General features: G+C 35.7%; 2 protein-coding genes and 1 pseudogene across 5 annotated transcripts in view; 2 read left to right on the top strand and 1 right to left on the bottom strand.

The window, feature by feature from the left end:
• Positions 1 to 1,079, top strand: part of LOC125845045 (uncharacterized) — a 4,529-nt pseudogene extending 3,450 nt beyond the window's left edge.
• LOC125845036 (E3 ubiquitin-protein ligase BRE1-like 1) overlaps positions 1 to 14,997 on the top strand; it is a 187,823-nt gene that overhangs the window by 96,262 nt on the left and 76,564 nt on the right. The gene's annotated exons all lie outside the window — the stretch shown is intronic.
• Positions 955 to 14,507, bottom strand: LOC125845039 (chromatin structure-remodeling complex protein BSH-like). 3 transcript variants are annotated; one of them, XM_049524436.1, is made up of 11 exons: positions 14,336 to 14,507; positions 14,126 to 14,213; positions 13,922 to 14,010; positions 12,990 to 13,084; positions 4,517 to 4,588; positions 4,285 to 4,332; positions 4,078 to 4,161; positions 1,867 to 1,905; positions 1,674 to 1,756; positions 1,507 to 1,569; positions 960 to 1,350 (listed from the first exon to the last, which is right to left on the bottom strand). In XM_049524436.1, exons 2-11 carry the CDS (start codon positions 14,179 to 14,181, stop codon positions 1,251 to 1,253), a joined length of 729 nt encoding a protein of 242 aa, XP_049380393.1. In that variant the 5' UTR covers positions 14,182 to 14,213; positions 14,336 to 14,507; the 3' UTR covers positions 960 to 1,250. The 3 variants fall into 3 exon arrangements, with proteins under 3 accessions (XP_049380394.1, XP_049380393.1, XP_049380391.1); XM_049524434.1 differs by having other exon boundaries at positions 14,126 to 14,194; XM_049524437.1 differs by lacking the exon at positions 4,285 to 4,332 and having other exon boundaries at positions 955 to 1,350; positions 14,126 to 14,194.

Genomic DNA, 14,997 nt, shown 5'->3' with positions numbered 1-14,997 from the left:
AATCTCTTAAGTAAATAATATCTTAAAAACAAACTAGTAAACTAAAGAACACTTCTGACTAAAACTTTAGTTAGCAATACATAATTACTTAAAGTATTTTGTTAAATGAAATCAAGAAACTAATTAATTGTTCAGGCCATAAAACATTCTATCATATATAATATAAATAGTGTTTACTATCCAAGTCTTATATTCAAAACTAAATAATAAAGAAATTCATGAGGTAAGCTCCTTAGAAAAACTCCACAAACACTTATTTAGGTTTTCTAGTTTTTTATTCTTATTTTTTTAATATTTATTTTAATTAAAATTAAATAATTTGGCCCATGAGCCGACCCCGATCAAGCCTCAAGGGCTAAGGGCCTAAAAGGGTTGGGCTTATAAGCCCCGGTTTTAAACGGGCTTGTAAAATTCTATCCCAACCCTACCCCAATAACAGGTTTGGTCGGACTGGCCCCATGGGCTAAGCCCTTTTTGACGGTTCTACTCATAATAACACAAGGGTATAATAGGAAAGAATTTTTTTGTAGAGTTTTAAATCAAACACAAAATTAAGTGGGAAGCAATGAACCAAACACTTGACAAAAACTAATCTATGCATTACTAATCCCTGTGTTATCAATGTTTGTACCAAACGACCCCTTAGACTCTTAGCTAAGACAACTAGTTACTGCAGAAATTTTTTTTATCAAAATATTTTTCAAATTGATTAATTAGCCAAACACAAATTATTATTCTCCAAAATACTTTTTCAAAAATCACTTTTCAAAATAAGTATGAGTTAAAATATGTAATAATGGAAAGTCGATATTGATTGAAACAACTCAATCATCATCATTGAAAATAAGCATGAGTGAAAAATGATATTTGGGGTACCTGCATTTAAAAATAAATATAGATCAATAGTTGTTGAAAGTTCTTCTTCAATGAACTCGCAAACTCATTGACGGTACAGCACGCAGGTGTCCCAGTCCATCAACAAATTTGTTTCAACCTTTTGTAATCCAAAAAATCCATAGAAGTAGAGAAACAGGTACTAATAAATTAGCACAGAAGTACTGTTCCATATTTTCTTTTGACAAACAGAAGTAACTGTGATCTCCAGATCACTGCAAAAAACTGAACATTATCTAAAACACTAGATTTTGGTTATACTTTTACTAGGAACTAGTTTCATTTCATCATTCTAAAACTTAAAAACAATTTCTCATTTAAACTGCTGATAGCCATTCCAACAGACACTGTCTGCATCACCGAGGAAGCCTCTCTTCTCTAGCCTCGAGGGCATCCACCTCTTCATTTGACAGGTGACTGACAATTGGTTCAAATGCATCACATTCACTCTTTCCCCTGAGATGAGTCACATTTGAAATGAATGAATTCCAAAACTGGATGTGCTGATGAGATACGATTGTATTGAAATACATATGGAAAAGAATCCTCATTTCGATTTGACATTCATTTTTTATTCAGTGAGAGAATATTAAGAAAAAGCAAGAGTGGTACCGTTGGATACTTCCATCAGGGTCGAATAGCTTCCCCAGGTCCAGTGCAGGCGAACCTACTTTACTGTCAAAAAGATAATTATGAGGAAAGAGATGTACCGAGGATAATGTGTCTGTGATTTGATTGACCAAAGATCAACATAAACAGCATAGCTCAATGACACTAACCTGGCCGAGAGATGTTCCATTCCTCTGCGTCCTTTCTTATTTGTCCTGCTTTCTCTCACGGATGTAACACCTTGCTTTGCAATCTGAAAAGTTAAATGCCAAAAATACTCAAAAGACCTTGAAGTGGCTGGCTTTCAACTATGAACACATAGTAGAAATCCAGGTAGAAACAAAATGAATGATATATTCTCACCTCATAAAGTTGTTCTCTAATTGCTATGGCAATTGCAGGCTGCAAAAAAAGGTGTCAACTATCAAGAAGAAAGCATACCCAGTTTTTTAAAATAAAAAGGATACTGAAAAATGACAGTCTCACATAGTTGAACAGATTGTTTAGGATGCAAGTAAAACACTGGGTATTAAAGAAAGTAACTACCCAAGATTGTTTTCTAGGAGTAAAAAGTGAGAAAGTAACACAACTACAATTTAGTGCATTCCAAGAAGCTACACTACAGAAAAAATTGTCTCTTGATGGGATAATGTTGGGACAAAATCTCATTTGAGCTAAGTAAGAATCAGGCACTCACTATCTATTTTCATTGTTCAAATCTTTGACAACATTAGAAACCAATTATTCAACTCTTTGACAACATGAAATAATCAAAAGCTCTGCCCTCCCTCTCTATGGTTAACCCAATAATGAAAGTTTCCTAAGGGGACTGGAGCAGGTTACCACGATACAAAAGATCCTTTATCTAATGAGATTCAATATGGAACTCTTATATGTCCAGAGTTTACTTATACATGAACATATATATAGATTTTTTAACACATAAATACAAAGGCCTACAATATCGAGAGGTTTTAATATCCCTAATGCATGATTACCCTTTAAGACTATGTTGCTCTGACTCTTCAAAAATGTGGGTGCATGTCGGATCCTCCAAAAATAGTGTATTTTTGAAGGATCCGACATGGATGTGGCAACATTTTTGGAGAGTCCAAGCAACTTATCTTTATGATTTTGCTATTTCAATTTACAGCCCAATATCTTTCTGCTGTAATTGTAATGAAAGCTCTTAATTGTATGTGTTTGTTCGTCCAATTCCAATCACGGGGCTATTAAACTCTGACAATATAAAAAGTAAGTAAGTTCAAGGCAAATCGCTCAACATTGGCTTCTCACAGTTGTGTCAAGATAAGCAATCTTTTCCTAAGACCAGTACAACAAAAAAGAGACTGGGGGAAAGAAAGGATGAAATATAGCAATTACAAGACAAGAACATTGTAAAAACATAACAATAGTAATTGTTTCCTGTGTGGAACACGATCTCTAGAGTACTCTTTTGAGCAAAGCCCAATATGTTGTCTATATTTTTAGGTTAAAGACCTATTATCCTACATTATTCATTACCTTCCCAATATCTTTTTGATAAGGTAAGATTTGATTGAGAAAAGGAACCATGATGGTACACATTACAAAAAAACAGCATCTATCACCAACATTCAGCCACATATCTCCTATCTCCTTCTAAGAATTCCATGTATTGCTCCATATTTTACTTAATACTCCTTGTACACCATGAATACATATTTACAGGACATCTATTCTTAGTCCTGGATATATGTTGTCTTTCCCCTTCAAACCAGACCCTATTTCTTTCCAGTCATATTGTCCATAAAAAACAAAGAGGGATTGTTCTCCCAACAGATTGTGTACTCTTATCATTTTTTTATGTTGCCATGTCATCAATATGCTCTTAACACTGGGAGGTATTACCCACTTGACACCAAACATAACTATTTTCTTCTCTAAAACCAAGTTACTAAATTCCTCATATTCTCATACTCTGTCAATGGTCTAAGAAAGTTGAAATTATTTGACAGCATATTTTGTCAAATAAATTCAGCATTGAAGAAAACTAGGTCACTTTCTTGATTAAGGAACTGTGCATTTTGCTAGAATATCCCTCATGAGACTATCAAGAAATGAGACCTAATGGAATTTTAATTCTATGATTCCCCTTCACCAATCCTCCCCCATTTACAAATTACAGAAAGATCTTCCTAATTGTAGCAAAATAGGAGGTAGATTAATTTTATCTGCACAAGTTGCAAATATTAAACCCAAAATATTCAGTTTCGCATCAGAGATGTGGAAGTATCATGGAATTTGAATGTTGAATCTTGAGAGCACAGGACTAAATTTTTGGTGCCACAATTGTCTCCGGCTGGCTGATATACACTCTAGTTAACCCCAAAAAACAATCAAACAGAGATGGGAAGAAAACGAAGTATAGAAGGGCACCCCCTTTACCTTCATCACCCCATAACTTATAAGTATATCAGTATGATGAACATCAAACTTACAACGAATATGCAATAACAAATGATAATTTTATGGGATGGAAACACAAACACTATTTTTATTCTCAACCAACGAAAGGAAATAAATAGAGCTTACTCCAACTTCTGGGTCTTCAATTTTCATATCTTCACAAAATGTCCGTGCAAATTCTTCAGGATCACCCTCAAAATTGTTCATGTCCTGAAATTATTTTATTTCTCTTTGTATTAGCAACAAATGAGGCAGAGTAGTTGCTAATTTGATCACAGTTCTTACCAAAGCAAGATAGATGAAGATTGAAGAATGAGACATCCAACAACTTACCCAGAAAAACTGGTCCTTTATAACTGTGTGATTTACTCGGAGATCAAGCTGGATGAGCCCGGAAAAGAAAGGGAAATAGATAAATACAAGTACCTAATTCAAATGATGAACCCTCGGCAGTTGAGACCACCAAAGTAAGTAAGATATGTCTCTTTCACAGTGAATTTTTTTTTGGGATGAATAATCTTTCAACGTAATGTCATCAATATCAACAAAAACAAATGTGACAAACCTTGATAGGAACAACTTTCTCGCCAGTGTGCATATCTTGTCCTTCGTATGACCGAAATTCTATCAATTGTGACTACAAAATTGGAAAAGGAGAAACCAATAAGACTTAAGTTACAGGAAACAACAGAAAAAGAAGCATGTACCCTAAGCAGTCCTTTTGCAACAGAGGTCGGCAAACACTAGAGCAATACCAAGTTTTTATCCAGAAAAAGGAATAACAGACATAAAGGATTTATTTTTTTGAGAAAGGTAACTTGTACTATAAACAAAAGAATACATAAGGAGTATTTTAGTAATACTTACATCCAAAAGTTGCAAAGGGAAAAGAACTCCTATGGAGGTCATAAGAACTCTAAAATACTAGGAATATCCTCTGCATCTTGAGGATATTCATGTTTACACCAAAAAAAGAAAAGAACCATGCAATTCAACTTCAAATTCTGCATAGAGCAGCTCTTGTTTTTAAAACATCTCTGGTTCCTCTCCATCCATATAGACCACCAAATGCAGACATAAAGGATATTTTTAAAGATCAGTGAACATAAAACAACCAGAATACTTGTTGAGGTTTCTCTAAATTATACTATTCTATAATAGACAAAAGACTTACGTTAACATCTTATGAACAGCCTTTTGGTCTTTTATCCAGATCTGCCTAGGGAGTTACGTCACTCAATTTGCACTCCAAGTACTCTGTCTTAGTCATGTTCAACCTGAACCCTTTAAACTGCGGAGTCTATCTCCAAACATCCGTCCTATCATTAACTTAGTCGTGTGTCTCATCAATCAATACTATATCATCTATAAATAACATATAACATGACACTTCACCCTGAATATGCCGCGTCAGTTCATCTATCACCAAGGCAGATAATAACGGGCTAAGAGTTGATCCCTATGCAAACCATCTCGGCTCAAAAGTGTTCCGAGTCTCCTGCCATTGTCCCCACTCGAGTCTTGGCTCTATTGTATATGTTCTTAATCATCCAAACCAATTAAATAAACCGATTTTATTTGGGTTTGGTTTGGTTTTACATTTTTAAAAATTGATAACATTTGTTTTGGTTGTGTACAAAAAAAACCCAAAGAAATAACCGAACCGACAACTTCTATATATATATATATAATATTTTTTATGAACAATTTTAAATATCTTGAATATATATTAATCAAAATGTATTGATAATTTATTTATGAAACCAAAATGGCAAAGATAGCTTCTCCCTACGAGGAAAGACCTCAACTCATTACGCATATGTAACACCTCGCAAATTCTATGTTAAGGAAACCATTCGTCGTGAGTGTATCAAATTGAACTGGGATATCCTACTTGTACATGTGTGTTAAGGTTCATTCCTATGTGCGAGAAGTGTATCGGATGTGGTTTAGGGTCATAAGGGACCTCTAATACCAAGTCAAGTTCAAAGTATTTTATTAGCTAAGTTTATTTTGCATGAGTTAATATAAGGGTTAATTTCAAACAACCATATCTTTCGGATTATAATGAGTTAGATGACCCATGACCTATCAAATTAAAAGTCTACTAGTGTTCTTTCCAACGTCATTGATCGTTTGTCAATCAGAGTCCAGAGTAAAAGGTTACGACTGATTTACCAAAGATGATCCAATCTGGCTAACAAGTCCACTATCAAGTCTGCATCACACAGAGGAAGAGGACCTCATTGTCCACTTGAGTAAAACTTCATCTTCCAGCTCCGTGACACAGAGCCAACAAGGACCTAGGCCAAGATTCGCCGTTTCTTTTTTATTTGTAGGGGGTATTTTTGTCCTAAAAACCTTTGGGGAGTTATCCAAATGTCCCTAAGCATGTAGGAAATCAGTTTTCATAATTAAACCCTCTCATTCAATCCTAAATTCCTATGCTCAAGAACTTCAAGAGAAACACTAAGGCCAGGGTTCATCTTCCAAGGTTCTTCATCAAATTTCATCACTAAGATATGTAAAGTTATCTTCACGAGTAGGAACACCTTGTTCTTCCCCATGAACTACATTTCTATGGTTTCAAACCCCACTTTCTTGAATTGTTCTTGAGTCTTCATGAAAGCTTGAGAACTCTCCATGAAAGTGTTTCAATTTCTTGATAACTCTTAATCCATGAGTTTTTCAAGATTTCCTCCATGAAATTATGAATAATTATGAAAGTAACGGTTTCTATCTTGACAACTAAGTCTAATGGTTTCTTAATGACTTTTTAATAGTTTCTTAGTGGTTTCTTGATGTTTTCTCGATGAATTCTGGAAAATTATTATTTTATGAACCCTAGAATTATGAACTACGATTCTTTTTAGAAAGGTAACTTGAATTATGAACAAAGGAATACTTAGGAAGTATTTCAGTAATACTTGCCGCCAAAATACAAGGAAGAGAAAACTACTACTACATCACAAATTATCAAGATTACTAGGAATATCCCCTTCTTTTTGAGGATATTCATGTTTACAACAAAAAAAGAAAAGGACCAGACAGTTAATTCAATTTTTGCAGTGAGTAGCTCTTGTTTTCAAAACATCTCTGGTTCCTTTCCATCCATATAGTCCACAAAATGCAGGCTGAGACAATCTTCCATCTCTCTATTCCATCTCTCTCTATCCTAACTGATTTCCTTCTCTATTCCAACAAGCTAAAATTTATGCTCCTTTGCATAGTCCAGCTTATGCCCCTTAAGTTAAAGAAAATCTTCCATAACTTCACAGTCTCTACAATATAGAAAGAGATGGTTTATTGTCTCAATTTCACATTCACAAAAAGAGCAACTAGGACAAATTTGAAAACCTTTTTTCATTAGATTGTCGTGGATGAGTGTAACCTATTTGGTAGAAGCCAAGTAAAACATGCTGCCCTGAAAGGTATCTTGACTTTCAAGATCATCTTCCAAGGACAACTACCATCATGTGAGTTTTCTCTTTGTAACCTTCTGTAAGCTGAACCCACTATAAATCTTCCTTTCTTGTCAAGATTCCAAAATAAATTGTCCTCATTGGAATTTAGTTCGTTGTATTGTTCCAGAATATTGAATTCGCTATGCGGGGCGGGGAGGACTAATAATTTTGCGGGTTAAGCTAAACCCGCCCCGCCCCCGCTTCACGCCACCCCATTGCCATCCCTATGACTCTTTTTATGCCCCTGGTGTAACAGCCCCTTCCGGTCGTTATGAGTAAACCATTGGTGAAAAAAATTGGACCAGAAAACTTTTGAAGTAGTAAGTTGAAAATTTTGGGCAAGGCTAGTCTCAGACGAAATCTGAGCAAGGTGAGGTCTAGGGCAATCCGAAAATAGATGAGGTAAAATGTCTAAACTTAAATCGGTTTTCTATTAGCTAAGATAACGAGTCTGTAAGGCTTTTCGAAATCGAATTCGGATAAGCAGAACTCCCAATTTTTAACTTGGCGTGAAGAGGTCGGTTTAACTACGTCGGAATTTGAAGTGTGTTGCAAAATATGCTATTTTGAGGTTCTATCCCGTGCAAGCCGCTATAGTGGGTTTTATGCCGCCATAGCGGAGGAAAAAAGTGGTCGGTCTAGGCCGTTATAGCGGGATTGGGGGCTCAATTGGGCTGCTGCAACGGGGTCACTCATGAATTAATGTAGAAAAAGTCTTAAAAATCGCTCATTATTCTGATTTCATTTTTGGAGAAGAGAAAGTGTGACTTTGTGCAAATTTCAGCAGATTTTCATCATGAATTTTCGTAAAGGTGAGCAATCTGATCCACTACTTTTGTAATTCGATTCCTAGGCCTCAGAGAAGGTAATTGTGGTCCTAGGGGAGGGTTTGGATTCATCCTAAGGTGAGGAAATCTAGGTTTATGTGGATTTATTATTGTAAGACATTGGGTTTTCTATAACACATTTGTTTTTTATTTATTTACCATAATTTATTAATATAACCATGGAATTGGTCATATAGGTGAATTAATAGTGGAAAAACCCTAGTTTGGGTGGAATAATCATAAGGTTGGCCTAGGGTTTGGGATTTGGATATACTCTGAGAATATTTAGGTCAATTGTGATTTATGTTGTACTTGTGTTGTTATTTTAGACTGAGAACAAGCTAAAACTTCATAAATGGATCAAAGGTTCATGATCCAACTTCTGCAGTAACTGTTTGGTGCCAAAGTAGGCTAAGTTTTCTCAACCGAGTAGTTAGACCTATATTTACTTATATAGTTGGGAAGTGTTGCTAAGATTAAAAGTTATCAGTCATATCGCTTAGGGCATAGTAATCCTATTCTTATTTCATCCCCAAGGTATCCATGTTTCATGTCACATAACTTCATATAGAGGGCGAGACATGTTCAAATCTATATCATTCATGTTTTATGAACCCATGTTAGCTGACTAAGATACTCATACCCTACTAGTGCTTCATACTCAAATTTATCACACAAATCATGTCCATGATTCTTTTCCCAGAATGTTGTGAGACATTTCAATGAGAACGTTCGAGGTAGTAGCTTTCTTCCTATATTGATCCTTAGAAACTCCATGTCTCAATTTGTTGCCTTGTAGTTTGATGTGAATGTTCATGCCATGTGTGCTCTAGTTGAGTTCCAAACTCTTAGTATGAACTAGTTATATCTATGTTAGTAGGCAAGTTCAAAAGTCAGACATATAGTAAGAGTCATTCTCTAATTTTAGACTCCATACCTATACTTTGTGTTTGAGTGTTTTAATCCATGTGTTAAGTTTGCACCTTGTGTATTCCTTCAAATGTTAATAAAGGGTAAGAGTCATTCTCTAATTTTAGACTTCATACCTATACTTTGTGTTTGAGTGTTTTAATCCATGTGTTAAGTTTGCACCTTGTGTATTCCTTCAAATGTTAATGAACTTGATGGAGAGTTTAGCTCATATAAGTTAGCTTAAGTTGGTTACCCTAGCTTGACCATCATTAAAGGAAGAATGATCCTAAGAGAGAGAGATTGTAACACCCTCACAAATTCTATGCTAAGGATTCAAACCATTCGTCGTGAACGTATCAAATTAAACCATGTGATATCCTACTTGTACATGTGTGTTAAGGTTCATTCCTATGTATGGGAAGTGTATCAAATGTGGTTTAGGGTCATCAGGGACCTCTGACACCAAGTCAAGTTCAAAGCATTTCTATCAGCTAAGTTTTTCATGAGTTAATATAAGGGTCAACTTGAAATGACAATATCTCTCAGATTATAAAGAGTTATGTGATCCATTAGACCATGCCCTATCATATTAAAGGTTTACGAGTCTTCTTTTCAACGCCACCAACCGTTCGTCAATCGAAGTCCGGAGTAAAAAGTTGTGGCTGATTTACTAGAGACACTGCAACCTGACTAACAAGTCCGTTATCAGGTCCGCATCACGGAAAGGAAGCGGACCTCACTATCCACTTGAGTAAAATTTTGTCTTCCAACTCCGTGACATGAAGCCAACGCAAACCTGGGCCAAAATTGGGGGGGGGGGTATTTTTGTCCTAAAAACCTTTGGCGAGTTATCTAAATGGCCCTAAACGTGTAGGAAATCAGTTTTCATAATTAAACCCTCTCATTTAGTCCTAAATTGCTACACTCAAGAACATCAAGAAACACCAAGGCTAGGGTTCATCTTCCAAGGTTCTTCATTCAGTTTCATCACTATGGTATGTAAGGCTATCTCCACGTGTGTGAACACCTTGTTCTTCCCTATGAACTGCGTTTCTATGGTAGGCAGATGTCTCACCCTCCCAAAGCCTCCTCTTTGTTGTGACAACTTAGGGACTTATATGTCTTTCTTTGGATTTGGCTTTGCAATTAAAACGAGAGATTACAAGGTTGTGAAGACTAAGGATGACCTATGCTCGTGGTGATGGTGGGTACTTGGTGCCGCCTAAGGTTGAGATATATGTACTTAGTTTAAGAATTTGGAAGGAATTTGATGGTTTTATTCCATACATTGATGTTGTAGAGTACTTCTGGCCACAAGTTGTGGTTTGTGGGTAACTCCACTGGACTGCATACAAAAGAACTAGGGAGGGAAGGGTGAACAACTGAATAATGGTGTTTGACCTGAATAAGGAAGTCAACCGCCAGTTACTCAACAATTAGCTACACATTTTTCATACGAATTAGCTCAAATGCATTGGTAAAGTCAAGCATTACATGGGCACTCAAGTAATGCTGTGAAAGTGAAGAATAGATTGCATCAAAATGCTACAAGAATTGAACTTGTAAACTTTCATTCAAGAAACACTAATAGATCAAAGTGAAACTGGATAAAAGCCTATATTCCCTCACAAAGTGCTGTGATAGGGTCTGTCCAATCTTAGAACAAACAAAACAATCCCCCTCCCCAAACCAAATATTTATAATCGAAAAAAGGCCAATATGACATCAAGCTGATCATTACATCGTCACATTCAATTTAAGTTTAGGAATATGCATAATCAGATACAACAGTGGCCACTACCTTTCTTTTTGTTTCATTTTTTTTCTTGTACCAACAGTTATGGATGGCTATTTACTCACTGGAATGGTAGACTCACCCTCACTATCATGTTTTACAGATTTAAAGTTGGCTATGGAGACGAACCAGTAGCAGCCATTACTTCCAGCATTGGTGAGCCCCAGTTCTCCTTCTATGGATTAGAAGTGATTAGCAATGTAATTTAGGAGCCAGAAGTGGTCACATAGGAAATTTTGAGTGTCTATAAAGTACTTCATAGTACTACTAGAGTAAGAAGGAGATCAATTCAAATGCCTTTTCCAAAGAAGGAGAATGAGCCTATAATCAAAGTTCCAGACTCTAAAAAAAGAATAGGTACAGTAACATAGATACGTTGAGAGTGATTAGAAGTGTAATTAAAGGAGAGAAGTGATCACATAGGGAATTTTGAGTGTCTATCAAGCATGTCATAAAACTACTAGAGTAAGAAGGAGATCAATTTGAATGCCTTTTCCAAAAGAAGGAGAATGAGCATATAATCAAAGTTCCAGACTCTAAAAAAAGAATAGGTACAGTAACATAGATAAGTTGAGAGTGATTAGCAATGTAATTAAAGGAGAGAAGTGATCACATAGGAAATTTTGAGTGTCTATCAAGTATTTCATAGCACTACCAGAGGAAGCAAGTAGATCGCTTCAATGCCCTCCCGGGCTTCCCAACGAATGAGGCTACGCGTATAAATCAAGGTTCCAGGACTCTGACAATTTCAATCTGGCTTTTTATACAAAAATGTTTGGCCTACTGTGAAGCAGGCTTGCTAGGCTCTCAATCACTTTCATCAATTTTTGTTTAGGATTAATCCAACAACATTGATGCATCTCAAATTATCAGCCCTTTCCAAAAATGCATGCATCATGATCTCAATATCGGAGTCCGGAGATTCTCCTTATTCTCTTTGTAAATCGGATCAAGATTAGCTTCTTCTACAGCAACTTACAAACATCTCAAAGGGAGGAATAAGATTTCCTGCCTCTAAAAGGAAATCCAAATAATTGAAAAAAAATAAAATCCTCCATATGACTTTGAAGTTACAGAAATGAGCAGTTGAGTTTTTCTCCATACTTATATGCTCTCTGCCCTTGCGCACATTTGGTGAATTATCAAATGGCACCAGTTTGACAACAATGATAGATCTGTATATGTTGGTTCCCATCAAAATGACATTGCCTTCCCAGCAACGCAACATGTTTCCCTTCATGGACGTCATCACTAAAAGTCAGATTCCTTCATGTCTAGCAATAGAGGCTCTAGGTCTTTTCACAATTTTCAAGGTTCACGATGTTATGTATACAATGTGATGGATTTTAGATTTTGGATAAGAATATCAACTACAAAATATGATCTTTTTCATGACAATGTTGTCCAGGCGAGCTCGAGCGCGCCTTACTATTCCGTCGGTACCTATTACCTCACACCAGCACAGGTGCCGGTATCTCTATCGACAAAGGCTTAGGCAGATAGAAAGAATCACCTAGGGTTCTCTCAATACAAGAAAATCTCTTTTTTTTAAAAGGCTCTATGCAGGAGAATCTCTCAGGAAGGTGATGACATTATTTGGACTAGAAATTGCTTGTTGATACTGAAGAATGAAGAATTGAAGATTGTCAAAATTTGTGCATGTGGGGAGAGGAAGGAGAATCTTGATTTCAGCATGTATAAAATAAATTCTAAGAAGAAACGAAGAGCATTCCAGAACAGACACTATCAGTGATCTCAAAAAAAAGACAAAAGCTCAGGCCAGAGGCAACAAGACTTATAAGAAGGCTGGTTGATTTGAACCAGCAAGGACAAGAGTAGAAATGAAGTAACAACTCGCATTATAGATCTAATCACCACCACCACCACTCCCCACAGACCCCCCCCCCCCCCCCCCCCCCCCCCCCCCCCCCACACACACACAAAAAAAAAATTCAATCGCCAATTATCCTATTAAGCAGGAAGAAAGATGACGGAATGGTGCATATAACATGTTCCGATTTAAGACTTCTTATAAATTACCTGGATGGATTGAGCAATCTGAGTGACAAAAGCAGTAGGAAATTTCAAATCCTTCACAGTTCTCCTCGCAAACACCACCACTTCTGAGTCGGGATCTGTAATTAAGAAGTTCAAAGAGGGGCAGCAGCTTGGTCAGTTCAAGGTGATATTAAGTAAACTACAATTTTTCCTTCTCTAAAAGTGATCAACAGAACCATTCACTATATAGACAATATATCTATGGCTTTGTATACGAAGCATCACATCGGAAAAAGCAATATAGACAATATATCTATGGCTTTGTATCAGAGTTTGCAGAGGTTTCAAGCTATCTTTTGCCAGAACATAAGCCCTATAACATTACTCTTGGTTTTTCAAGATAGCACTCAGCAAAGGTCATCAGTTATAAAGCCATTTTCAAGGATCAAGCACCCTAGATCCAATTTTTAATTTTTAACACACCAGAGCATCCCTTAGGTTGCTAACTTTTCCTGTGAAGTCTTCAGAGCACTGTAAAGTCACCTGGAAATAGTTATTAGTGTCTAAAAATAAAAATAAAAAGCCATAGACCCGAATTCCATTGTTCGCCAACTATTTTCCAGATATTGCCTTCAATATCATAGAACCTCCCAAATGAAAAAGTCACTTGTTTTGTATCCCTTACCTGGAACTAGCATGTTTACCCAACTTGTTCACAAAATTTGCTCATTAATTATTTCTTATCATTGTTATTAGAAACCAAAATTTTCATTTGGACAGTAGTCCAGTACAAGTGAGTTGTGGTAACATTCAGCATTTAGAATAAAAGATTTGAACCTTGATCGGGAACTAACTAAAAGCATCAAATAATGGTTGCAAGAAAACAGCTAACTGCTTAGTAGGGTACAATGCAGGAGCATGAAATCATTTGCTGTATTATATAAATGTTAAGAACCAAACAGATAAAAGCTTACCACTTGCGTTCCAAGTAAAAGCATCTTTAAATCTTTTACCATCAATTTCGATGTCGAGACGGATAGGTACAAGATTCTCGGTTGTTGGCCTGTAATATAGATATAACTTTTGTTAAACATTAGGAACAAATAATTTCTTATACCATCACATATATGTATGCATATTAAAATTGAAACGAAGAGAAAGATGAACAAGACGGTTACAGTCTGAACTTCACTGGGTTCTTCAGTGAACCAGATGCCGAAGGGGGTTTCATCATTGCTTCTTTCAATCTGAAAACAAAAACATAATCTGAAACAAAGGAATCTGGCTAAGCTTTTCTTCTACACAACAATTGAAACTAATAAAGTTAGATAATGTAATTACAACATTGAGATTGAGAATTAATATAGCAAATAGTAATGAATCTTAACTTGTTGTGAGCAAATTCACAGTTATTATTTTGACACTTCACATTGCGAAAAGGATTTAGGGCTTTCTGTCAACTGAATACAAGCATCAGATATAGAATATGATGTCGGCGGGAGGCAATCGCCGAGGACGTCGCCGGAGAAAAACATAACGAAACCACCATTTGAAATTGGTTTTCCCGTTCAGAAATTTGAATTTCCCTTGGATGTACTATTAAAATCAAATATTTATGAACTGCGGTTATTTAAATCTCGTAGTCTTAAATAAAATTAAAATTAAAAATATATTTAAAGTATCAAAATATACTTTTATTTTATATGCTTAAATATGCCGTCCAAAAAGTCAAAATTAAGGAGTTGATAAAAAGAGATAGGTGCCTTTTTTTTTAAACGGATAATCAAAAGAAAATGGATAAACAAATTGAAATATAAAAGACATACTTTTAAGGGGTCATTTGGTAGAGTGTATAAAAATAATGCAAAATGGGTGTGTTAGTAATGCTTGCATTAGTAGTGTTTGTATTAGTAATGTTTGCATTAGTTATGCAAGCATTATTTCTTATACACTGTTTGATTTGATGTATTAGAAATAACAAATCTTGCAAAATTTCTATTTAAAAATATATGTTTACAAAAATATCCTTCACACTTTATTTATTTTTACA

This window comes from Solanum stenotomum, chromosome 11 (assembly GCF_019186545.1).
Source record: "Solanum stenotomum isolate F172 chromosome 11, ASM1918654v1, whole genome shotgun sequence".
NCBI lineage: Eukaryota > Viridiplantae > Streptophyta > Magnoliopsida > Solanales > Solanaceae > Solanum > Solanum stenotomum.
The sequence above is the reverse complement of the archived record's forward strand: the minus strand, read 5'-3'. Positions and strand labels throughout refer to the sequence as shown.